This window comes from Poromitra crassiceps (genome assembly GCF_964638095.1).
Source record: "Poromitra crassiceps genome assembly, chromosome: 1".
Taxonomy (NCBI): Eukaryota; Metazoa; Chordata; class Actinopteri; order Beryciformes; family Melamphaidae; genus Poromitra; species Poromitra crassiceps.
The window spans coordinates 129,866,279-129,892,780 of NC_139623.1; the positions used below are offsets into that span (position 1 = coordinate 129,866,279).

General features: G+C 43.4%; 1 protein-coding gene across 2 annotated transcripts in view; it reads left to right on the plus strand.

The window, feature by feature from the left end:
• Positions 1-26,502, plus strand: part of gabrb2b (gamma-aminobutyric acid type A receptor subunit beta2b) — a gene marked incomplete at both ends in the record, with an annotated part of 306,515 nt that overhangs the window by 279,147 nt on the left and 866 nt on the right. The window contains 3 exons of one of the 2 annotated variants that reach the window (XM_083640938.1): positions 6,275-6,427; positions 16,151-16,395; positions 19,727-19,867. In XM_083640938.1, the coding sequence (XP_083497064.1) occupies positions 6,275-6,427; positions 16,151-16,395; positions 19,727-19,867 (539 nt within the window). The remainder of the gene's footprint in view (positions 1-6,274; positions 6,428-16,150; positions 16,396-19,726; positions 19,868-26,502) is intronic. The other variant, XM_083640939.1, reaches the window with a different exon arrangement.

Below are 26,502 nucleotides of genomic sequence, written 5' to 3' on the forward strand. Positions count from 1 at the left end.
CCGTTAGACGACACCGGTCTCTATAAAACACATGTTATGTTCTCACCACTAAGGGGACCTTTAGACCACTCAGGGTACCTTTAGACCAGTGTTTCTCAAACTTTTTCAGACCAAGGACCACTTAATCAATGGAGAACTTCTTTTTTACTCTTGTGATTCACCCTGCACCAGCCAGCACCCAGGAGAACACTATATCATACTATATCAGGGCACCGTTAGACGACACCGGTCTCTATAAAACACAGGTTATGTTCTCACCACTCAGGGCACCATTAGACGACACCGGTCTCTATACAACACAGGTGATGTTCTCACCACTCAGGGCACCTTAAGCCAACACCGGTCTCCGTAAAACGCTAAACTATCGTTGCGTTCTGGCCTTTGCTTCGGCATTTATACAACAGTGTTGTGATAATGATTCACGTGCCGACCGGAGCCAATGTAAGTCAGTAATGGTGATACTATTGGCTCATTTCTAGCAATTCTGTGATCGCGGAAAGTGTTTCTTTTTTTCTCAGTTTATTTGTCATCTATGAAGGTTACTTTTTTACCTTCATAGACGACAAACTAAGAAACGACCCTTCGCTTTCGATGGTCACTGAATTGCTGGAGATGACCCAGCAACTGCTGCAGATTAGTTGAATTAAAGAATAAAAACCCAGTAAAGCCAATATAAAAGACCTGTTTTCTTTGCAGCACTTGACAGTAGAAATTGATGCATCTGGTCATGAGTTTGAGGGTTGTTAGTCTAGCTTGAAGCAGCCATTGGTGCCTGCCATTTCAGTCGGTGCCGGATGGAAATCCCATTCCACTCCCTACAAGCTCTGCAATTGGCTCTGACCCGCTCTGACTGAGTGGCTGCGACCTAGCCTAGGTAAACCCAGCCCCCACGTGACCTGCTCTCTCAGTTCCCAGTCACTAGGGTCTAGCAAACGGGCCATTCAAATCGATTTCTGGGGCGATTGAAAGACCCACGCAGACCCGCAGCCAATGAGTGACGGCGTGACTGCCAACATCAGTCCTGCCATGATCGGCCAATCAATTTGTCAATGACGTGTAACAGCTGCTGCGGCTTAAGCACTGGTAGCCATTAGCTTTTCAAAGCATAGCTCCCGAGCTAGCTACTAGCTGGCTAGCTATATGGCTATGCAACTACGTTGAGGAAATTCAAGTGAAAACAGCTGTTGAGGTTGAGGTCTGTTGATCAAAATAACACCTAGCGTTATCGAAATCGGATTTTAGCTGACCATACAAGCCGGGGCTTCAGAGCTGATCACCTGGACACATTTTACGGCGAAATTATCTGATAAACTTGTCTGTGCTGCTCTGTGGTGATCAGCTAATGTCTTCATAGCATTGTGATTATGATTTAATGCATTATGGAAGATAAACGCTGGTTTAACATAATTAAAATAATTCCCTACCAAACATGTAAAGTGACGCTTCTGGGCAGTAGACCATTTGGGCATAACATTATGTAATGTGACATGAGATCACCACATTTCAATAAATATAACGTTTTTGCACATTTGAATGCTGCTGGTCGTTTGTTTAATGCTGTATATATTGGATATTTAAAGCTGATACACAACACAATTGTGTTGAGGTAATTCCGCAAAGCTCAGTTAAAAATATAACATGTAACACTTGACACAATCAAATCTAACTTTTTCACAGCAATACACAGTCCATAATTGTTTGAATTATATCGAAATATATTTGCATGGTGTAGCATGTAATGCAGATACTGTAGCTAGATACTCTGACACAGAAAGGCAGACAAGCTAGCAGCAGGGATCTTGTCACACTGATTCCAGATAAACTCGTCTGTCTAGCCAGCTACACAATATTACTGTAGCCTACATAATACCACAAGCTAAATGCAGCATATGCCAATGTAAGGCTGGGTAGCATTAGCTAACGTCATCCAGGCTATACAGTAATAGGCTATTATAAAGTTATGAAACGCTGATTCAAACGTTACAATAATAAGACACAATAGGAGCCAGTTACCCTACTGTAGCTAGAGAGAGTAATTTCAGACCACCAGATATCACCATATTTATGTTATTAAATGCTGTAACGTTAACGGTAATTCTCATGTGTATGGTTTATTTATAAGCATTCATTGATTGAAGCAGAGTGCTGGTCGGTTAAGTTTCTCTGTAGTCATGTCCTCTGCTCCAATCTTCAGTTCGTAGTTTCTTCTGTCTCTCGTCCAGCAGCTACAGATGTCATCATTATCCACGTTATTGATGATTATTTATAAAAAAAATCTCATTGTGTAAATATTTTGTGAACGCACCAATAGTTAGAGAAGGAAACCTCTCTTTGCATTTTATTTTGTTTTTTAATAAAAGTAGGCTACTTGTGATATCTCACGTGGCTTTGATTCATCATTGCAAATTTAGCCCAATTTGTAGAAAATGCAGATGTGAACAGCTAGGTTTAATGACAAATATGGAATATCACCCCATGAAATACCACGGTTTAATGCCAACAGATAAACCATACAGATTTGTTGTAATTGTGAACACAAATAAGGGAGCAAAGACATGGTTTTCAAGTATAACACAATGTACAACTTTTATTCAAAGACAGGATTGAAAAATATAGGTCACTTGTATTCACTTCAGACATGACACTACGTTAAAGTCTGAAATTTACCTAGATTTGCTATAAGAATTGACATTTCAGCTTGTCACCTGATGTCATTATTAATGGACAGTACAGTAGTAAAGATTTTGAAAATTTTGATTAATCAATCCAAGTCAGAAACAACATGTGCTGTGAGCCTTTTAGAATTCAAAAACCTTACTTCCAACAATTAACTAGCCTGCACTAACTACTGCACAGTAACGTGTACAAATATTGAATGCAACAGTCTCGTTCTGGAGCGAACCCCTCAGCTGAATTCACGTTGGAATATGATATCAAGGCTTGATAGATTTGATTGTACTCATACAGCAGTGTGGAGCTTAACATCTAGCTAGGTTGCATCTGGAATATGATCTGGATTATGTATAATATACAGTATAACACTACGCTCACTACTGTATGTCATGACATTCACGTTAACGCTATAGCCTCCAAAAATCTACTGTAGCTAGCTAGCATCAGCTACATCTGTAACCACGCTGAAATGCGAGTGCATTAACGTTATTTCTAGCTAGGTCAAACACACCTTACCGTTATGAGTGTGGCCGTTTTTGATTAACATTAAGTCCACGATCATTTCCAGAGCTTGATTTGTTTTGAAGGTTTTGTCTGGTACTATTAAATATGATTTATGCAGATAAGACAGCGTGTCCCTGATAAATAGATCATATCACTGTATAGATGATGACTGTTCTTCACAGCCACAAATATCTCTCCAGATCTGCGGCCAGATCTGCGGCCATCTGCAGCAGGGATCGAGGTTTGGGTCCGTGTAGACAGTTGTCCTGTTCCTCTTTCATTCCCTGACCACCGTCACAGGAGTCATTGGCAGAGGCGATGTTCTCTCTTCTTGGAAGCTCTAATAATATAAAACGTAGTAGTTACTGTATGTTACACGTGGCTAACGTTAGCTAGCTTCTGACATGTTTTTCTAGAATTCATTAGATCGTTAAATGCTCCCGTAATCTAGCTAACGTTACCTCGCTAACCCACTACAGCCGATGAGGAAAAGTCAGTCATTTATCGAATGTCTTTCTTACCAAACACAATTACGCTAGTTTCTGAGATAATATATAGTGTGGCATATACAGTACCTGTGAATAACATATTCTTACCTGGAAATCACACATCGATCCGTAGGCCAGCTCTGAGTCTGTTTACATTTCGGGCGGAGGGGGGCTTGGTTGGTTGTAGCTGGTTGTAGCCATTTGCGTGCTAGCAGTACTGAAATGAAAAGTGTTAGCTCATGCGCTAACAACAAAGGTCGCAGAGTGATGACGCCATCTGCTGCACTGCGCATGTGCTCTGTGCACTAAGCTGGTTGGATGACGGTTGCGTAATGGAGCGGTCTATCGGGGGGGGGCCCAACAACCGCTAGAAATCGATTAACATAGGTGGGATTCCAGACCCTAGTGACTGAGAACAGGTCTGAGAGCAGGTCACGTGGGGGATGGGTTTACCCAGGCTAGCTGCGACCATATATGGATTTCCTTTCCACTCCCTCGGTGTCGAATCTGTGTATCTCAAATGCCTCTGCTGCTGTGCGTGTTGAGTGTGCCGATCTCAAATGCCTGCGCCGCTTTGAAACAATAACAACAGCAGCGCTAGCCGCAAGCTCGTTGCTACACGCTGAAAATGATTGATGTGGATTGTGCAATGAAGCCAGCCTGCATGGTACTTTTGGTGGATGGCTGTGAAGGTATTAAACAGAGCCCTTTTCCCCGCTAGTCCACAGTGGAGCTAATACCAGAGAGTCTGGCAAGCGAGACTAGAGGGTTGTTTAATTACCGTAAATTCCGGACTATAAGACGCACCGGTGTATAAGCCGCGGGACCAAAATTGACTATTTTTTTCTTCTATAAGCCGCACCGGACTATAAGCCGCGGGTGTTTTGATGTTTAATTACCATATGAAAGGGTTCGTGCACAGAGAGGAATGTCGGGAAAGAGATCGCTGTTTGGGGAAGCTCCCATTTATTAACATTTCAACAAAACAAAACAAAAGTCAGGTCACTAATCCCCAGACAAAATCACACAACAATAGGCTATATGTGCAGCAAACCTGTAACCAGAGAAGTCAAGTCACTAATCCTCGTCTTCCTCTTCTTCCTGCATACTGAAACCACCAAAGTCCTCATCTTCAGTGTCGGAAACGAACAGGTTCAGGGTGGCTTCGTCAACCACTCTCCTCTCTCCTTCATTGTCACTCAAAACCAACGAACTCCTCTTAATCACTGTCGGCATCGAACAGCCTCTGAAGCCTCTGACGGCCCTCAGCGCCAGCTGTGGCGGCGTCATCCTTTTCATCCCGCAGCAGTCCAGCGTTTTGGAACCCGTTGGTGATTGTGGATGTTTTCACACTCCTATAATATTCCGTGATCTTCCTTTGTGTGAATTCGCCGAAGTTTGTGATTTTCTCCTGGTAGTCGGGAGGGAGTTGTTCAGTAGTTCTCCCCCGGACGGACAGTCCCTTTTGCCCAGGTTACGCGCGGCTGCTCTGTTTGATCGGCGGCTGCTCTCTTTTAATGCGAGATTGACTGCTTTCAACTTGAAAGCTGCGTCGTACCTTCCCCATGGTAAGTGAGAGTGTTGCTTCTACTGCTCGTCTTGTTGTGAATATTCCTTGATCTTCCTTTGTGTGAATTCCCCGAAGTTTGTGATTTTCTCCTGGTAGTCGGGGGAGGGAGTTGATGGTCGAGTGGCCGTTTGCTTACCGTAATTACCATATGTAAGTGGTCACGCACAGAGGGGATTGTCGGGAAAGAGATGGCTGGTTGAGGAAGCTCCCATTTACCGTATTACAACATTTCAACAAAACAACATAACACAACACCACCGTTGTTTATTTTTACAGTGCACACAGTGTCCGCGGTGTGGTGAAAAGAGGGCAAGAGAGGAAATTAAAACAGAAGTGGATTTATAGTTAGAAAGAGTGCTAAAAAAGAGAGATTTTTTTTTTTTTTTTTTTTTTTTCTGAAAAAATCCATAGATAAGACGCACCGTTATATAAGCCGCAGGGGCCAAAAAACGGGAAAAAAGCCGCGGCTTATAGTCCGGAATTTACGGTAATTAATATGCGTGAACGTTAATAGCAGGCAGCTATTATGTGTTTTCAGCAACTTATTATCAAACTCTGATGTCATGATAGTTTGTTTAATGCCAATGTGATTCACTTGTGCGATTAAGGCTCGTTGAATGTTCCTACTATTGTCTTTCATTTATCTTGTAGGGGCCGTGTCCTCAGAGTTTTCACAAGAATTTCGTATTGCCACTTACATGACAGGAAGGGTGGTGTTATCACACAATTCCACTCTGGAGCCTGGTTTCACTTTTTTGCATTTTTAGGCCCCGATAACACCGTTGTCATGAAAACAGAAGGTGCACACGCAACAAAAGTTTGGTGTTTTATGCAGGGAGCATATGTCGTGTAAACTAGTCCTCAGTGAAAGCTAACGTCAATAAAAGTGCGTTGTGTTAGAGCTATTGAGGGAGAGGAATCTCTAACATAGCATAATCGGGATCCTTGAAGTTCCAGCGTCTGTGGAAATATGTGTCATTTAATGCTACCGTAATTCTACTTGCTGTTTTTCTGCCTCCCTCCTCGCCTCTTTCTACAGGTTCGTACCCTCGCCTGTCTCTGAGCTTCAAGCTGAAGAGGAACATCGGCTACTTCATCCTGCAGACCTACATGCCTTCCATCCTGATCACCATCCTCTCCTGGGTCTCCTTCTGGATCAACTATGATGCCTCTGCCGCCAGAGTGGCTCTGGGTGAGTATCTGCAGTACAAAGAGTCAGATTCAGATTCAGATTCATTTATTTAAAGAATGGGACATTGCACATTAATGAACAGTACAGCCGTACAGTAAACATGCCAGGTTATAGCCCAAGGGCTAGTTTCCACCTGTAGTCCCATGGCAGGTTGATGTAATCTTGAAAAAGAAAAAAATTAATAGTACAAAAAATTAATAGTACAAAAGGTTAGTAAAACATAAGGTGAGTAAAACACACAGAGCATGCAACGAAACATGACAGACAATATGTTAAAAATTATCACATTGTTGGTTTGATCTGAGCGAGAGTAGAGATAGACTGAGCACATTTCAAACAAGAGTGGACACATTTAAAAGAAGATCTCTGTGAAGGCTCAACAGGGGAATTAAAGTGAAAGCTATTATCACTCATTCCCTAAATTATTTGATCATTCACATGAGAACGGAAACTCAGATGAAGGTGTGGAGACAAGCTGAAGAAAGCCTTTCAAGGGAATAGCGTGATCCTCCCTACATCCTCCCAGTGAAACCCCTCGCTGTCAGGTGAAAGGAAGCAGCTGGTGACTGCACATGTATCATATGCTAGTCTACAACTCTCCCCAGATGGATGATTCTTCTTGTTCCTTCAGTTGGATGTTTGAGCTTCACTGTGCAGAATGATGGCTGTTTTCAATCATCTGCTCAAATTGGAAAGTTTCTCTGAGCTCACTGAAAAGGCGATTTTGAACAAGCATTATTCATGACATCACAAATACTGGAGGCAATCTCTGTCCAATATTGAGCAGTTAAGACCCTTGTTTGTATGCTGTGATTGGCTAGTTATGTTCTATTTTTAATGAGGCAGAATGAGGGCAAGTCATTTTAAGGATTTTTTAAGATAATTTAACTTTTTTTTGTGGGGAGCAAAACCATCAGCCACAAATGATTATTCAAATTCGAGTATTTTATATACATCTTAAAACATGACTTTTTACTTTAGTTTAGGGGGTCTTTAAATAAAAAAATAAAATGTGTAATTGGGCGTACCAGGGAATATTTATGTAACTTCAGGAAATTGGTGTCAAATCCGTGATCATCCTTAGCTTCAGAGCTTTTCAATGCGCTGAAAATGTTGGCCACGTCTAATTCTGTTATTTCCTTCATCCATACCGAGCCAAAACAAGCATGATGCTATTGAGTGATGGTTTGTTTCGACTCTGATTTGAGTGCCTCTGTGATGTTTTGGGGGGAAGTCATCCTCGATTATGTCGCATAATGAGCTTTATATTATGATTGTAGCTTACACTGTGTTTATCGACAGCTCCCTGTCTTCTTTCACCCACCTCTACCCACTGCTCCATCCAGCCTTCTACCCATCCCTCGCTTTCCACAGCCAGGCAATCTTGCTGATTGAAGACTGACCTGCATTTAGTGATCCGCGAGGGAGGCATGCATGATTTCATGAAAAACAGTCATGCTCCATAACGGAGGTGGGTTGGACAGAGTTAGATTGGGAGACGTTGGGTCACCCCCGATCTACACTATCGTCAGGAACCACTTTACTCTGACCTAATCTAGACTATGGTCAGGAACCACTTTACTCTGACCCGATCTACACTATGGTCAGGAACCACTTTACTCTGACCTGGTTTCAGGCATTAAAGTGTAAGAGTGAATCACATGGTCGTTGTTGTCATGGTTGAGCTGTTGCAGCAGCTTGGCACATTTGCTTGAATCCTATTTTGATCGGTGGTCGCCTGACAGCTTTGTGGCAGCTGTGTAACCTTTCAGTTATTGTTTGCTCGGACACTCAATAGAAGTTGCGCTAAACACACTGGGCTCTATCTTCCCCCTGGCCTTAGGCGCTAAACTGGCGTTAAACACAAAAAAACACGCTTTGCCCCTGCATACCCATGACTCGGGAAGATAGCATTATGTTTTTACCTCTCGAAATGCCCTTTACGTTGAAGAGGTGTGGCGCAGTGCCAGAGTAGGCCAGAATGGGCGTTTTGGCCTTTAACACCAGCCTAAAGCTATCTTCCCAATTGGCGTTCATTTTGCGGTTTGCGGTTTTCAAAACCAGGCCTTATTCAGTGTGCCGGCCCCGGGGATGCACCCATGGCGTAATTCAATCACTCTTTCTGCCACCATCTCACTCTCTCTCCTCCCTCTCTCTCTCACTCCCTCTCTCCCTCTCTCTCGCGCGTCAATTTCTGCCCCTATAGCGCACTGCAAGCATCAGATCTGAAATGTAGGCTACACCACAGAATGACAGAACCATCACTATTTTGGGGGAAAGTACATTAATTTATAGCCTATGTAGGCACTAGGCAGGCACAATGACCGATAAAAAAAAAGTTGTTATACCGTAGTTTTGAGCCCCTGTCATTCAGGGGCTGTTGCATCATCCTACCTGTCTAGCCGTGCAGAGGGGGAAGAAAAGGCAGCGAGAGAAAACGATGCGATATCATGCTGTCCAAACTTCTCTTGTATAGTGTACCGTATTTACATGCTTGCTGTATTTAAACTGCAGTGAGATTTGTTTGAGGAGCATATGTATGTATGTAATGGAGACAGATGGGGATGAAAGAGGGAGGGGGGGAGCTCACAGCGATTTGGTCGGGCTTTTCTGACCGGACTGGATCGCTCCGTGGAATCGGAGCTTGAAAGGGAAGGAAGTGATTTGTTTACTGCAGATCGCCAATGGCCACAGTTGTGAATAATTCTACGCTTAAAAGGCGTGGTTAAATGGTTAGCGCCGGCTTTAGCGCCGAGGACAAATTAGGGAATGCGCCTGACCACGCCCACTAATAGCGCTCCGCCAGGCCTTAAACGCTAATTTAAGGCCAGGGGGAAGATAGAGCCCCAGGTTCCCCCACAAAAGTAGCATTACACACACAGAAGAATATCTGAAAACGTCAACTAACTGACGCAAATAATGACGCGCCGAGGACAAATTAGGGAATGTGCCTGACCACGCCGTGTGTGTGTGTGTGTGTGTGTGTGCGTGCGCGCACATGTGTGTGTGTGTGTGTGTGTGTGTGTGTGTGTGAGTATTTGTGATGCAATAGGAGTAGGCGAGGGCAGTTATTTGGTTACTTAATCATGCATGAAAAATCATATTTAAGGTTTCAAAAAAGGTTTATCATGCCATTTATATATGGCATTTATAATGCATTGAAAATATAATTTTCGCTGTAGTTTGTGCATATACAGTAGATTGCTCACACCACTTACACTATTGTATTCAGCACACATCCAACTGCCAGTGCTAAGCTGAGAAAAAATGACACTGAAACCAAACAGAAACATGTTTGTTGTCAAAATAAAAAATCAATCAATTAAAAAAGGCCAGGTTGTTTAATAAGTTCAAGAGTTTCAACAAACGCACTGCATATTAACAAAGAGTAAAACCTCTGTTTGCACCTTTATTTATTTAGAGTTGTCTTGCAGTTATGCCTGTGGCAAACCTGCAATTGCCAGCTAGATTTCACGTGTCAGTTGCAGGGCTACCAAGTTTCAGCCACAGTTAGGAGTGAGATTTTGCAAACTTGCCCGCAAAAACTAATTTGGCCCTTTTTTAGGGTAGATTTAGAGGGATATCTCAATTTAAATTAACATTAGGATTACTGTTGTGATGTAATTATTCAGTCTTCACCCCATGCCAGCTGCTCTCCCTGCACTGTCAGCCTCCTCGTGCTCTCTCTCTGTCTTTACTCTGAATAGTGAACATGCAAGAAATATGATCAATTGCTAAAATGAATAGAATACACAGAGTCCAAGTCTACATTAGGATTAGACTGTCAGATGTCATTATTCAGTCTTATTCTGTCATTATTCAGGCAGCTCCTCTCCACCCAATTATTTGTGCAACTTAAAAACCAGTTTCCTGCTATTTAATATATAGTGTGTTCATAATTGACCAGCACAAGTAGAAATGAAAATAATTGTAAGAAGAGAAGTCAGATCCACAGCCTCCTCCACTGTTTCCTCTGACCTGGCAAGTTTGGCAGGGGGTGGTTGACCCTTCACTGCCCAGAATGACAGCAGGTCTCTCTGCTTCTTCTTCGCTGACATCTTTCAATTTGTTTTAAACAGACAAAAGTGGAAGTGTGCAGTTAAGGACTGCATGACCCACAGTCTCAAAAGAGAGCTACATGTTACTGTAAATCCCCTTAGCAGTAAGTATCAATTAGCTCACACACGCAAATACCTGATGATTTTAACTAACACTGCTAATTAGTCACGGTTGTTGTTTTTTGTTAAACCAACCGCAGCAACCTGCCACGCTGTTCACCAGCAGCCTGTGTAACGTTACTCCTGCTCCGACTGAGTGACTAACGCATTTTATTGTATAAAAATAACGTATTTTGGATGATCAAAATGAGGTGGTTACCTACCGTTTGACCTCCCGCTTCAGTTGAAAGAGTGTCACGGCATTATTCAGCTGACACAGAAAACGGACTTTTCTTTTCAAACTGTTCGCCAAACTGTTTTGTTGTTGTTCTCTTCCTGGGATAGTGACTCCATGACCCGCCCTACTCTGCCTCTGATTGGTTGGTACTCGGGGTTGGGTTGGTTAGATTTAGGCAGGGACTGATGATTGGTTAAGGTTAGGGTAAGAATATCTGGGTCAGCTAATCAGAGGCAGAATAGGGCGGGCTCACTCTGTGACAGACTCGAACTACGGCAAGCAGCAAGTTATGGAAATATTATAATAGAAGTGAGAGGGAAAAACCTTTATGAGCGTGTGAAATAGCAAGTGTGGTGTGTGCGCGTGTGAAGAGGTTAAATTGCGTGACTCTCACTCTCAAAGGGTGAGACTTGGCAGCTCTGCAGTCGTATGAAGTAGACGCCAACACATTGATATGCAGAGTCAGTCTGACACAATATCCCCTCACCTTTGGAAGGTCCACTACAACTGTTCACTGCAGGAGTTATCTGCTAATGAACTAGACCAAGGTTGAGATATGAATTTCAAATGACTTAAATGCTTCAGGTGCACTTATTTTACCTTGTTCGCATGCATAATGTGAAGCCACGGTGCACGCCCAGTGGCTCCATTGATCCTGGCAGGCTTAATCAAGCACAGAGCTCAAGATTAAAACTGTCACGTACAGAACTTGAATGGAATTCCTCAAGGACTTGTAAATCAGCCATCCAACTAGTTAGTGCTGGGATGATTAAACAAATCCCAGTCATGAATAATAACAAGACAAAGTTCCATCTTGTCATTCTACTGGCTATATCATAGGTATACAAAATACATGGTACTGTAGTACATATAGAGCCTAAGGGCCCTATCGTCGTACGGCACTATCGTTTGCGCTGCGTTTGCGCGCCTCTTATTGCTATCTTCCCAGCGTCTTAAGCTATCGTCTGCCTCCACCGTCCAGTTTTGCGCTGGGATGACAGAGGTGTAGGCGCGGCCCAGGCGTGTCGGTGGGCCTCTAGCCTATCATGTGTCTCGCGCAAGTGTCATTTAGCGCTGTGGGGAAGATACCGTCGGTATGTGCAGAGCGCAAAGAGAGGTTTAGGCGTTGCCCGTTCCAAAATAGGCGTTCCAGCGCAATGTGTTAGAAAAAGGGGCCTTGGGTCCTCTCAATTTTAATGCCAGCAAATAGCTGGTCTTAGCGCAAAAACCCCCACTACGGCAGGCGTACGCCTGAGCGCACACAGTATTCTCCGTGCAGTGCAGGAAATCATTGCTTAGCCTTGGATACATTTACGCACGGCATGGATGTCACTCTCCACTCGCGCCTGCACACACTCTTCTCTCCTTGGAATGCCACGTTGATTTTCAACTATAGCCTACATTGCAGAAAAAACAATGAGAAATGAAAATGAAATTAAATGAAAAATGAGAATTTGTTTGTCATGCTTTGATTAGGCTACATCATTCCCCACCATACAGGTTTGTGGTGCAGTGAGGTAACAGTAGATTGCTTTTGAGAAAGTTGTGACGGTGTTGTGCCTAGCTGCCTCTCCCCACCCTGGCCGGCCGCCCCAAAACACCCAGGGCTCCGACTCACTTTTTGGCACAACACCTGTAGTGTCCGGCCAGTACAGTAACCTCTTTCCCTGCAATTGCACGCATGCAAGACCAGCTTCTCCACAGCACAGATGGCGTGACCGCAGTCAATGGCTTAACCAGAGTGGACGCATGTTCCTCCTGGTACACCGGCATCGCAGTGTCACTGAAAAACAGGCTCCAGACAGCACAAAATAGATTAGTCAGACTCATTTTACAATTGAATCCTAGGACTCACCTACTACAGTCTCACTTCGACAGCCTCAAGTGGCTAAGAGTAGAGGACAGAGTAACACAAATCAAACTCGGCATGGTCCACAGGATAGTCAACAATGCTGTCCCAAAATATCTCAGAAATTACTTCACCAAGGTCAGTGACGTACATGGGCACGGCACTAGAGGGAGCCCCACAGATTTGGTCCCAGTAAAATGTAAAAGATGCATCGGCCAAAGCTCTTTTCTTTATTCAGCGGCAGTAGCCTGGAACAGTCTCTCAGCTGAGATTAAGACAATCAGCCCCTATCCCTCCTTCAAAGGTAAAGTCAAGAACTGGATCAGGAGAAACAGAACCTGGATTTAATGTGTTGTGTTATATTGTGGTATTATATTATTATATTATATATTATATTATATCTATATTATTATATAGTATATAATATTGTATGGTAATGATATGTAATGCTATAGTATATTATAATATATTGTCCAGTATAGGTACATGTAGGCTGGATTTGATGGTAGCCAAGGTGTCTGAGGTGGGGGGCGACCTGTTGTCGGCCAGCCAGTAACTGAGCCGGTGTTTCACTCGACCCTGTATTTTATTAGATCTTATTTTATTTTATTTATTTTACTTGATTATATTTTAATGTATGTTTTTATTAGGATTTGATGGGTTTACTTTTTAATAGCACAAATTGTCTTTTATTTTATTTTATGCTTATTTTTATTGGTTATTCACTGTGCCCCACTTTCCCATATCATTCTCCCCCCTGCGTGGCAGGCACACCCACGCGTTACCCTCAGACTCTGACAAGTGCTTGTGGCACTCACACTGTTATACACTTACACACATCCAGACATACACACAACAGTACACATTTTATAACAGTCATCATGAGGACCGCAATGGAAATAAGCTGTTAGCTTTATTGCGTTTTTATCCTTTTGATAATGGTGGGCCTGTGTATGTATATATGTATATTGTATATACTGTGTATTCATTATCAATAAAGAACTCAATCAAAAAAAAAAAAAAAAAAAAAAAATCTTACATAGACTACGGTATTGAAATAGGCTAAGTAAAAGCTCACACATTCCTACCCTATTAAAGAAACAAATATTTTTAGATGTGTAGGCCTATGTTATAGCCTATATGAACGAAACGTCTAATTACAGTAAGCGCACGCTTTGGGACATCGCTGCGTAATTGCGCAGCGGCCCTCTCTCTCTCTTCCCTCTCTTGTCCCCCCCCTCTCTCTCTCTCTCTCCCCCTCTCTCTTTTCGCTCTCTCTCTCTAGCCATTTTTCCACATGCGTACCGGAAAATTACCTGTAAGTCAATATCGGACATTTCCCGGAATTTCCCTTCACACCTGAGCGCTCGCATGTGGGAATCTAATCGTCAAATAGCCGGTATGTTGGGGGGTGGGGTAGGGGGGGAGCGGGCGGGGGGCGGAGGAGAGTGGCCTGGGGTCATGATGTATAAACTATGCTGCAGGCCACTGAGGCCAGTCAGAAAAAAACAACAAACAAACATGGAGCCGGCGTCCACTCTTTTGATAATATTGCTGACTCGTTTGACTTAAGAGCAGCGTCAAGCCAGCGTAATAAACACAGCCGATTTCCCCCCTCCCCTCTCTGCTCGAGAGGCCAGTCCTTCACTCAGTCCTCCGCACTTCGCAGCAGCCACACAGGACAGACACAGCGAGAATGGCAGAGGCTTGCAAGCTGCCCAACGCTTGTATGTATGTAGAGAAAGCAAATGCATGAAGCGAAATGTGGAAGTAGTTTGCTTTGATGTGCGCGAATGATTAGATGATGCACGCTGGAAGTGAACGTTAAGCAACATGTGTACACCTCGCCCAAGGACCGGTGTCGCGGCAAATGACTGGACCCGTTCTACACTTGTGTTCCTTAATGCGCATACCGCTCTTCTGACTGGCTCGAAACTGGTGAAATGTCCGCGACGACGGGGTCGCACTTATACCGGAACAACAACTTTCACACATGAAGGCATTAGACCGCGTTCCGGTCATTTAGCGGTAAAAGGCGCATGTGGGAAAACAGCTTCTGTTTCTCTGCTTGCTCTTAGCAAGAAAGAAGCTGGTGTGTGACGCTGTGGCTTTTAAGGGGAGTGATCTCATCTTGTGAATCCTATATGGGCATAAACACGCGCCTATGGAGGTTTGCGCCGAGATGACGTGAAGTGCAGCGGGCCGACACGCCCACAATTAGGGCTTTGCGCAGCGCTATTCCAGCGCAAAACGGGCGCTAACGCAAAGTTACCGCCGTTGCGAAGATAGGGCCCTAAGTCTGGAATTTCAACTACCGATACCTACACGATTTGATACTTTGTACTAGTGATTGAACGATATGCTTATCTCATATAGTGCTTTTGTTTTTAGTCCTGTATCTTATTAGCATTTAGCAAAGAATTTCTCCAAACTTTCGCACAATAATTTAAACAGGCACTATTTTATAAAAAATATTAAAAAAAAGGCAGTGGATTCACATGAGCTCATACAGTACAGTACATTTGAAACGTATTATACGTATTGCGTATAATGTGTATATACATATTACATATTTACGCATTTTTCTATTGCAATATATTTAATTTAAATATATCATCTAGGGATGTCACAATATATCATCCCACAATATATCGCGATATCAAAACGTGACAATATGTATCGTTGAAATCTCATATTGAAAAAGAAGCTGAACATGGTGGCACTGATCTGCATGTGATTGCATGCTTGCTCTCCTTTTCATTGCTTTGTTTGAACAGACGAGGGACGTTACAGACATGGAGGATGAAAATGGTGAAATTAGCGTGGAGGATGCCCCCTCAACTTACAAATCGATCGCAAAAAAATATTGTTAAAATATTGTATTGTATCGTGAACCCAATATCGTGTATCGTATCGTATCGTATCGTGACACCCCTAATATCATCCCATTCCTAGTTTGAACACAGACTAACAGTTGGGACACACCAGAAGCATGCATGGGACAACCAGCGTGTCACGGAAGCGTTGAGCAGGAGCCTTGCCATTCACACCAGAAGTGCTCTGTTTTGCTCCATGCCTCGCTCTGTTTTGCCCCACGCTGGTCACAACTTGTATTGACTTCATGCCTGGCTGCACGCAGCCGCACGCGGCACGCATCAAAAATAGACCCGACGCCGAAACTCTCACTTCAACGTTGCAAGGTGAGGCGACAAGCTGCGACCGGTGTGATCGGTCTCCCCTGTTAACAAGGACGCCAAAATGAAACTGCCTCCGCAAGGCATTGCTTCAGCGTCGGATATGCTTCTGGTGTGTTTGGGGTGTATAGCGTATAGGCTACAGTTGGCACACTATACTTGCAGGTCACAGCTACCCGAATGGAATTGCTGCCACTCCAAACTCCTGTCTTGTTCCAAATTCTCACAATTTCTAATGTATTCTATGCAATGTATTCTGTATGTAACCTGGTCTGCCTCTCCCAGGTATCACCACGGTGCTCACCATGACCACCATCAACACCCACCTGAGAGAAACACTCCCCAAGATCCCCTATGTCAAGGCCATCGACATGTACCTGATGGGCTGCTTCGTCTTCGTCTTCCTGGCCCTGCTGGAGTATGCGCTGGTCAACTATATCTTCTTTGGACGGGGCCCTCAGCGCCAGAAGAAGGCAGCTGAGAAGACAGCTACGGCCAACAACGAGAAGATGAGAATGGATGCAAACAAGGTTGGAATAGCTGATCTTTATTTGTAAGCTACTAGGTACTGTATATCGCGCACGCTCGATTCCTGATGGCATCATCAGTGTGTGTGTGCCTCCTTATGACATCACTGATGACATCATCAGTGATGTCACAATGCCTCCTTGTGTGTGTGTGTGTGTGTGTGTGTGTGTGTGTGTGTGTGTGTGTTTGCTCCAAACTTTCGCACAATAATTTAAACAGGCACTATTTTATACAAATATTTAAAAAAAGGCAGTGGATTCACATGAGCTCATACAATACAGTACATTTGAAAATGTGCAACGATTGTTCTGGATTCATGAAATTAAATGTTTTTGTTATTTTGCACTGAAATATGAATTAAATTATTTATAAATCTGTCCAAAGGGGCTCAGAATAATTAACACCAAAAAGACAAGATAAAATGTCACCACTTCAAATAGAGGGGTTGGCCTGATGTTTCCTGCCTCCTGTGTGCCAAGTGGAGCCATAGCCTAATAAGCTTGTCCTGAGACGCTGCCAGCTGAAAGAGAGGAGAAGCTGCTCTCTCTGCCACTGTGCTTCTTTGTCTTAATATAATGACTTGTGCTCTCTTTCCCATTTTGTGTTCCCAACTGAATTGAACCAAATGCTTACTCTGAGAGATACAAAATGGCCACCATAAAATGGCTACATATGGACACGGAGACATCGATTGAATACAAAATGCTCACTAGACTGTTCAAAATGTTATCTGCAAAATGGTTGCATTAAGCTCCTTTGACATCACAAGTGAATGCACAGGATTAAACGTAGATAGATGTATGGAGCCCTGTGTGAGTGTGGTTCAGCAAGAGCAATATAATGTAATGAGGAAGTACGAGAGTAAACTAGAAAAAGGGCTCGCGACACAGTTCCTTTTTTGCTCCCGTGAACAACATTTAATGATACAAGAAAAACAGTTTCGATCCAATCTGGATCTTTGTCAGTGTCATGTGAAGCACATACAATTCAGGAAGTGTTTTTATACGTACAGGTACATGGGTAGATACCACCGCCTACTGGCTTGGAGGTAGACCCAGGCTTACTTTAAAGAGGAAGTGCTATCTAAGAACAAACTTCTAAGTATAACAAAAAAGGTGTACATATCAAGAATGTATATAATGTATCAGAAGATTCAATTAGTCAATACTTGTTAGTATACTAAGGCAAGACACATCAAATATACAGTATTCGGTGTTTTTTCTTATTCTTGACAATGACAGTTTCAAAGTTTCAAAGACACTAGAGTATACAGGTACATACGAATATTTTTCAAGGACATTTTTAAGAATATTTTACTTAGACTCTATATCCCTGAGTCTAATTCTTTCTCCTGGAAAAGCAACAACAAAGAGATAGGAACAAGGAACAGAATGAGAATAAATGAGTACATAATAATATTGAAATATGCAGCACAGAGGCCCCTCACATGTAAGGTCTGATATCAAACTCTTCATTGAGTCCAATGGGTGCCATGGTGTTCAGAAAGTGGATCCACCACTGCTCTCTCTTTAGTAAGAGGTTGTTGATGTTACCCCCACGTCTTGGAATATTGACTTGTTCTATGCCTAAATATCTAAGTGAAGCAACGTTGTGGTGTGCATTTTTAAAATGTACTGCCACTGGACTTTTTTCATCGCAGTTTCTTATTGTGCTACGATGCTCTGCTATGCGTGTTTTCAGTGGGCGTGTTGTTTTACCCACATACGCTTTTCCACATGGACATTCAGCATATAGATGACGTTAGTAGTTGTGCATGATATTTTTCCTTTTATGCTCATTTTCTTTCCTGTAGATGGATGGTGGAAGAACGTGCATTTAGTTGTAAAGTGGCATTGTGCACATGTTCCACAGTGTCGATTTCCATCAGGAAGGTCATCCAAAAACATGGGGTTTGTTAGGAGGTAGATCTGAGTGTACCAATTGGTCTTGGATGTTTGGTGGTCTTTTATATACTATCCGAGGGCTGGTTTTAAATATTTCTCCCAAAGTGGGATCTGTACTCAAAAGGTGCCAATGCCTCTTTATTATTTTCTCAAAGTGTTTTCCCTGAGGCGAGTATTGTGTTTTACACTGAATAGGTTGTTTTGTGTTCTTTTTTTGAGTAGAACGCAGGCAAGTTCTGTCTAGGTTGGAGAAAAAAGGGCAGACCAATAGTAGCCTCTATAGGCTGCCTGACAGAACATATCTCTTCATATGTTTATTTTATTTATCATATATTTTATTCGATTATTTAAAAAAGAAAGAAAAAAAAAAAGATTTTTGACATTTGTGAATCGATGCAGAATCGTGCACGTCCTCATCGCGATGGATCTTATACTCGATTATTTTTTGACACACCTAAACACCATGGCACCCATTGGACTCAATGAAGAGTTTGATATCAGACCTTACCTGTGAGGGGCCTCTGTGCTGCATATTTCAATATTATTATGTACTCATGTATTCTCATTCTGTTCCTTGTTCCTATCTCTTTGTTGTTGCTTTTCCAGGAGAAAGAATTAGACTCAGGGATATAGAGTCTTGTAAAATATTCTTAAAAATGTCCTTGAAAAATATTCGGATGTACCTGTATACTCTAGTGTCTTTGAAACTTTGAAACTGTCATTGTCAACAATAAGAAAAAACACCGAATATATTTGATGTGTCTTGCCTTAGTATACTAACAAGTATTGACTAATTGAATCTTCTGATACAACATTCTTGATATGTACACATTTTTTGTTATACTTAGAAGTTTGTTCTTAGATAGCACTTCCTCTTTAACCCATTGATACCTGATGCAGCATTTGTGTGTGTATCCCTTTACGGTCTTAAAGGGATACGCACACAAATGAAGGATATACACGCAAATGCTGCATCAGGTATCAATGGGATAAAGTGAGCCTGGGTCTACCTCCAAGCCAGTAGGCGGTGGTATCTACCCTGTTCGTATAAAAACACTTCCTGAAATGTATGTGCTTCACATGACACTGACGAAGATCCAGATTGGATGGAAACTGTTTGTCTTGTATCAATCATTAAATGTTGTCCACGGGAGCAAAAAATAAACTGTGTCGCGAGCCCTTTTTCTAGTTTGATTTCCTGTATCACAGTTAGGCTCAGCACCAAGAAGTGGATGTGCGCAAGTTCTTTCTCACGAAGTACAAGAGTAGCCTACATGTTCACAAGCATAGAGTTATATAGTCAAAGCAAAGTTTAAATTATGGCCTAAAATGTACATTGTTGTCAACTTGTACCTGCCTCCCTAAACCCAACCCCATTCCATTACCTTGGAATGGCTCCATTAACTATGGCCATTTTGTATGCTTACAGTGGCTGGTGGGGAATGTAGTTGGGAGAGATGATACTCTGTATGCCAGAATGAAACAAAGGGATCTTGATGGTCATGACTCGATGTGGGAACCGATCTTTGTGGATGATGCGGCGATGGGACTAGGCGATCAAAAGAATAAGGTACTGGTTTAAACCCATCTGACAGGTGAAAACAACATGACCACAATGTCAAATTAACTGTGTTAAAGCCCCATTCAGCAACTTTTCCATGTTTTGCTATTGGAGAAACTGCGCCCTCTGGGTGAAATAGTATCGATATCGATATCGCCATTCAAAGTCAACAAAACACAGCGCCACAAAGCTCTATGTACATGTTGTGACATCGGGTAGACACCACGTGATGAAATAATTAATCCATAGTTATGTGAAACGTCATTTTCGTAGCAAATCCAGAGTTACTTCCTTGTTTTCCTGAACACAGCGCTTCAGGGGCCGGTTGCACCAAGTGGTCTTACGACTGGTCTTAAGCTAAGTTGGTCGTAACTTTACGACCTAACACCTATGCCGGTTACACCAAGAGGGCTTAAGCCTTCTTTTCACTACGCCCAGGCGTAACTCTTATGCCTGGTCAGGAGGAGGCGTAGGGTCGGGGTGCCTGCCTGTAACAGAGATCTCCGTGTCTATCAGCGGAGACCTGCTGTAATTGAGTCCTTACCGTCCTCATCATCGTAAAGTCGCCTTTGAAGCATGAAGTTAGATTATAACAAACTAGTTATGTGGCTTAGCCTTCCCAAATGTTGAGGGTCATTTTTTTGAATTTTAGAATTGGGAACGTTACATTCAATTTCATTCAGACTGCCTGACACTAATCCAGGGGCGTATCTACGGGTGGGCCTGGGTAGGCACAGGCCCACCCACTTCTTGCCCTGACCCACCCAATTTTTTTTTTTTTTTTTTATTGGTTGTTTTCTAGAGGCAAACTTGCTGCTGCCTTGCTAGCTAATGGTTTTGTAGCTTAAAAACGCAGGGCACATCATCTCCAGAGTCTAATGCATGACAACTTCATTTCGTCATGCAATTGCCCCACCAATTTTATCCAGGCCCACCCATAATTGAATTTCTGCCTACGCTCCTGCACTAATCGCCGCTGCCATTTCCCCCCGGGGCTTCTACAGGAGGAGGGGGGTGGGAGGAGGGAGGGTGTAGTGACGCACATACAGTAGTGGGTGACGGCGCGAGGCACATTTTTGGACCAATCAGGGGGCATTCCCCGGCAATTCACATGGACGCGCATTGCTACGACCAGAGTTAAGACCAGATGTAAGCCCTATTGGTGCAACAGGCGTAAATCCACTCTAAAGACTGGTCTTAACTAAGACCGACGTAGGAGTTACGACCAGGCATAGTTAAGACCACTTGGTGCAACCGGCCCCAGCTGTACAGCGCATGCGCAGTAAGCCGCACATGCTGCCTCCAGGTTGCCTCCGGGATGCCGCCACAAAAATGCTTAGTGCCAGGAGAGGCCTTTGGAGGGCGGTGTGGGACCAATAGAGGTGACATTCTCCCTCTTAGAATACACTGGACCATATTCAATGACTAAAAAGCTGTTATATTAAGGTGAAAAAGTTACTGATTGGGGCTTTAAACTGCTATTATAAACTTCATAGACTTTCGATTGCTATTTCTTCCTCATCAAAACTTAAAGGGACACTTCATCGAAAAACAATGCTGATTTATTTTGCACATGATCTCACACATATCTGAAGACTGTAAACGGGTTTGCAGGCATTCATTTAGTTTGGCAGTTACTGAGAGTTGATTTGAGTCAATTTTATGCCAGTGATGGAAGACTTGTTATTAATGCAACCCAATGCTCCAGTGCCTTCTGATGATGTCACTGGCATCAACCTGACTCAAATAAACTCTCAATTGGCTGCGTTTCCCAAATAAGAACCTTCTTAAGGAGTTAAGAAGGCTCCAAAGAAGAGGTCAGGTAAGACGGAGCCTTAAGAAAAGAGTGTTTCCCAAACGCGTTCTTAATGGCCTTCTTAACACATCGCTAAAAAAGGCTCTTAAGAAGCATCTTAACACATTGAGTGCCACAGCGCTTCAGTAAAATTGTCTGGAGCCTGTGCCAGATTCACTTCCATTCAGTTGAAAACAGCTATAGAATTTTTTCTATTAGGGCTATATGAACAGGGTTGGACTTTAATGAAACATTGGACACTCCTACTTCTTTCAAAGAAGAAATGTTGTTTCTAGACAGTTCCATTATGAATTGACAGCCTCTGAAAAAAGCGCACTTTCAAGGGTTTTCTGCTGTCTTTTTTTACTTTTCGAAATAAAGTCACTTTTATGAATACTCTAATTTCAAGCGCATTCACTGACTCTGGCTGGTGTTTTCTGATGTAGTGACATGGTGTGGTTCTGTGTGCAGCCTGCGTGCACCACCCCCCCCCCCCCTCTCTCTCCACCCCGGAGCTGCGGGCTCCTCCCCACACTGTCTTCGCAGCCTCAGTTTTTGCCCCGGGCGGATTTCAGTGCAACGAGGAAATGGCAGGCGGGACTGAGGGAGAAGGTTTAGCCGTTCGGCTTCGGGCTGCCTTTCTGGCGGGTGGTCGTGTGGAGGGGCTGTGTGCAGGCGGATAGACAGCGGCGGAGGAGCTCAGTTGTGGGCTCGGATCGCAGCCAACTGTGGCTGCGGACAGAGCAATCTGTGTGGCTCTGGCTGGCTGCAGCATGCGTCGGTGTCTCTCTGATCACGGCGTTCTCCGTTTTCTCCTGCACAAAGTGAAGGATCTGAGGTGGGTGGCGCAGCTCCCGTATAGAGTTTTAAGGTGGCGCCGTGTGATCCCTTGAAGGGATTCATGCTCACTGGCTGGGTACGACCTTAAACAGCAGAATTATGGAATAATATGAATTATGATTTTAGGACGTCCACAGACGTCCTTGGCACTCCTCGTTACTTTTTTTTAGGACGTCCAGAGACGTCCTTGGCACTCAATGTGTTAACTGGAGCTGTCCACCATCTCGGTGCAGAAAACAAATCAATGATGCCAGGCTAATCGATTGTTCCACATAATTACATGCTCCCAAATTAGGTTTTGATGTAACAAGTGGCGTCCTACTCACCCCCATCAATAAATAACGCTAAAAATGAACAAGCGGGGAAACGAGGTGCCCGAATGCGATTATAATACTAACTGCGTGCGGGCTGAATCCCATTCCCCTGCTGTTCTGCCTACCTATTCCAAGTAGGATAACGTTATGTACCATTCATTTGCAATGTGTATGTAATGTGCTAAACAAATTAAATAGCCTTGCTTGCATTGCCCATTACAAATATTAAACACCAGGGGCTCTATATTCCCCCTCGCCTTAGGCGGTAAACTGGCGTTAAACGCAAAAAAACTCGCTTTGCGCCTGCCTACCCGTGACTCGGGAAGATAGCATCATGTTTTTACGCCTCAAAATGCGCTTTACGCTGAAGAGGCGTGGCGCAGTGCCAGAATTGGCCAGAATGGGCGCTTCGGCCTTAAATACCAGCCTAAAGCTATCTTCCCAACTGCCGTTAATTTTGCGGTTAGCGCTTTTCAAAACCAGGCCTTATTCAGTGTGCCAGCCCCGGGGACGCACCCATGGTGTAATTCTATCACTCTTTCTGCCGCTGTCTCACTCTCTCTCTCACTCCCTCTCTCCCTCGTCAATTTCTGCCCCTATAGCGCACTGCAAGCATCAGATCTGAAATGTAGGCTACACCACAGAATGACAGAACTATCACTATTTTGGGGGAAAGTCCATTAATTTATAGCCTATGTAGGCACTAGGCAGGCACAATGACCGATGAAAAAAAGTTGTTATACCGTAGTTTTGAGCCCCTGTCATTCAGGGGCTGTTGCATCATCCTACCTGTCTAGCCGTGCAGAGGGGGAAGAAAAGGCAGCAAGAGAAAACGATGCGATATCATGCTGTCCAAACTTTCACCAATCTAATCTCATCATGACATCCAGGGATAGGCTATATTTTTGTAGCCGATGCGTTTAGAACATTATTCTGTTTGCTCTTGCTATAGTAAGATATATATATAGCGTATTTACATGCTTGCTGTATTTAAACTGCGGTGAGATTTGTTTGAGGAGCATATGTATGTATGTAATGTATGTAATGGAGACAGATGGGGATGAAAGAGGGAGGGGGGGAGCTCAGAGCGCTTTGGTCGGGCTTTTCTGATGGGACTGGATCGCTCTGGAATCGGAGCTTGAAAGGGAAGAGTGTGATTCGTTTACTGCAGATCGCCAATGGCCACAGTTGTGAATAATTCTACGCTTAAAAGGCGTGGTTAAATGGTTAGCGCCGGCTTTAGCGCCGAGGACAAATTGGGGAATGCGCCTGACCATGCCCACTAATAGCGCTGCGCCAGGCCTTAAACGCTAATTTAAGGCCAGGGGGAAGATAGAGCCCCAGGTTCCCCCACAAAAGTAGCATTACACACACAGAAGAATATCTGAAAACGTCAACTAACTGACGCAAATAATGACTTATGACCTGGATGAAAAGTATCCCTGAGTTGGAGAGTGGCTATATTTGTTGATGTGCCCCGCGGTATTGTTTGTGTGTGTGCATTTGATGGGGATGAACTAGTCTGTATCTCATACTGGTTTTGCATGCAGATGTGGGATAATTGTAGAATAACCTAATCATGGGGTTCTATCATCCCACTGGCCTTAAATTAGCGCTTAGCGCCAGGCGCAGCCCATATTAGTGGGCGTGGATCGGCGCAGTCGATATTTTCGTGTCGGCACTACACGCGGCCTTAACCATTATAACCACGCCTTTTAAGCGTAGAATTATTCACAACTGTGCTCATTGGTGAACTGCAGCTACTCAATGACATTCTTCCTTTCGAAGCTCCGATGCACTCTATCCATATCCGGGTTTTGGCTGCATGCTGTCATCTCTTCATGCCAATTTGGATATCTCAGCACATCACAGATCATAGCCTGAATAAAACAATTCAACCTACAGCCAGGCAAATACAGATCTGTTCAGCAGGGCTGATGCGGTCTCCCTGTAGCCTACAATATAGAACGTTAACTATCGGTGACATTCCTGATAGCATCCAATTCCATTACCTTTATGTTGTAAACACATAACTTTCACAATACTGAACAAGCAGCAAGCACCCCCACTCGGCTCATTCAGGACAGACTTAGTTTTATAACTTGTAGGCTACCTGCTGCTCCTGCACATCACAGCACAGGCTAAATGATGCAACGTAAATATAGCCTACATTATGTAAAGTCATGGCATAAATGTGTTTTTATTGGAAAAAGTATGTGTCAAGTAAGTCTTGTTGGAGCGGACATCACAGTACAACCGTGTTACTCATCTATATCACGTTGTATTTGCGAGGGATATATATGCCACCTGGATTACATGTATGTTTCACATAGACTCAGCCCTCAGTCTTAATCCGTTTCACTCCTGTAAGACTGAGAATATTACTATTTAAATCTTTGCATAACGTTAGGTGGCGCTGTTGGAAGCCTTGCATCGGAGAACCAATCATGAGTGTTGTGGGCGGGCCTGCTTTCTGGGAGCAGTGACGCTCATGCAGAACCGGTGCTGTCGCGTTTGCGGAGAAACATATTAATCACTTAGAAACAAACATAACCTGTTAATAGGACGTGTTTCATCCGGCCCCGGCGGCTAGAGGTCTTTTCCCCAGCGATAAGCCAGACTCCCGAGGCTAACGTTACAGAGCCTGCTGATGACTCACAGTAGCAAGCGGACCACTTCCGGGTAGGAAACATTATTGTAAAATAAACAACAGCTATAAATTTTGTTTGGAGCATATCAGCTTCATGCTCTGTGTTAGGACTATGATAAATGGCATTGCCGCTACCAAATAAAATTCTAATAACAAATGTAGGCGTGTCTGCTGCCGGCCGTTCTCGCCGGGCTCGAACAGACAGTTTCTGACAGTGAAATTCCCAGACGTTTGGTGGCGCAGCTCACCAAACGTCTGGGAGCCGAGACTATGTTTCACATAGGGTTGTGTTTTGATTTTTATGTTTTATTTTGTCCAATATTGAAATGTTCTAGAATTGCATGTTGTGTTAACATAACTATTATTTCTATCTACCACTTAGCCTAATTAGGCTGATTTGGTAGCTATTTCTTGTCAAAATGTATTAGCCTCTATGCATGCTGGGAGATTTCACATGTGTGTCTGTGTGTGACTTTGGTAGGGGAGCCGGCGCAGTGAATAAGGCCTGGTTTTGAAAAGCGCTAATTGCTAAATTAACGCCAGGGGGGAAGATACCGTTAGGCCAGTATTTAAGGCCGAAATGCCCATTCTGGCCTATTCTGGCACTGAGCCACGCCTCTTCGGCGTAAAGCGCATTTCGGGGCCTAAAAACATTATGCTATCTTCCCGAGTCAGGCGCAAAACACCAGTTTAGCGCCTAAGCCCAGTGGGAAGATAGGGGCCGTGGTCATGTTAAACTTTATTAAACGTTATTTATTTCAGAAATGGACTGCAGTTTAAATTGCTTTATATACACCATACAACAAAGGGTAAAGTAGGAGCGAGAAAAATTGCGAGAAACACTACAGACCAGCATCTCAATTAAAATTAAAATTTAAGCGACCTTGGGTTCTGTGAAAGGTGCTATATAAATCCACAACATTCTTATTATAAAAGGAATCCATTCTGATTCGAGGAATATAGCCTACGGTAAAACATTTAAAACACAAGTAACCATATTACATAGAGGAGAGATTTTCAAGTGTTCCCCAATTTTAAACACTAA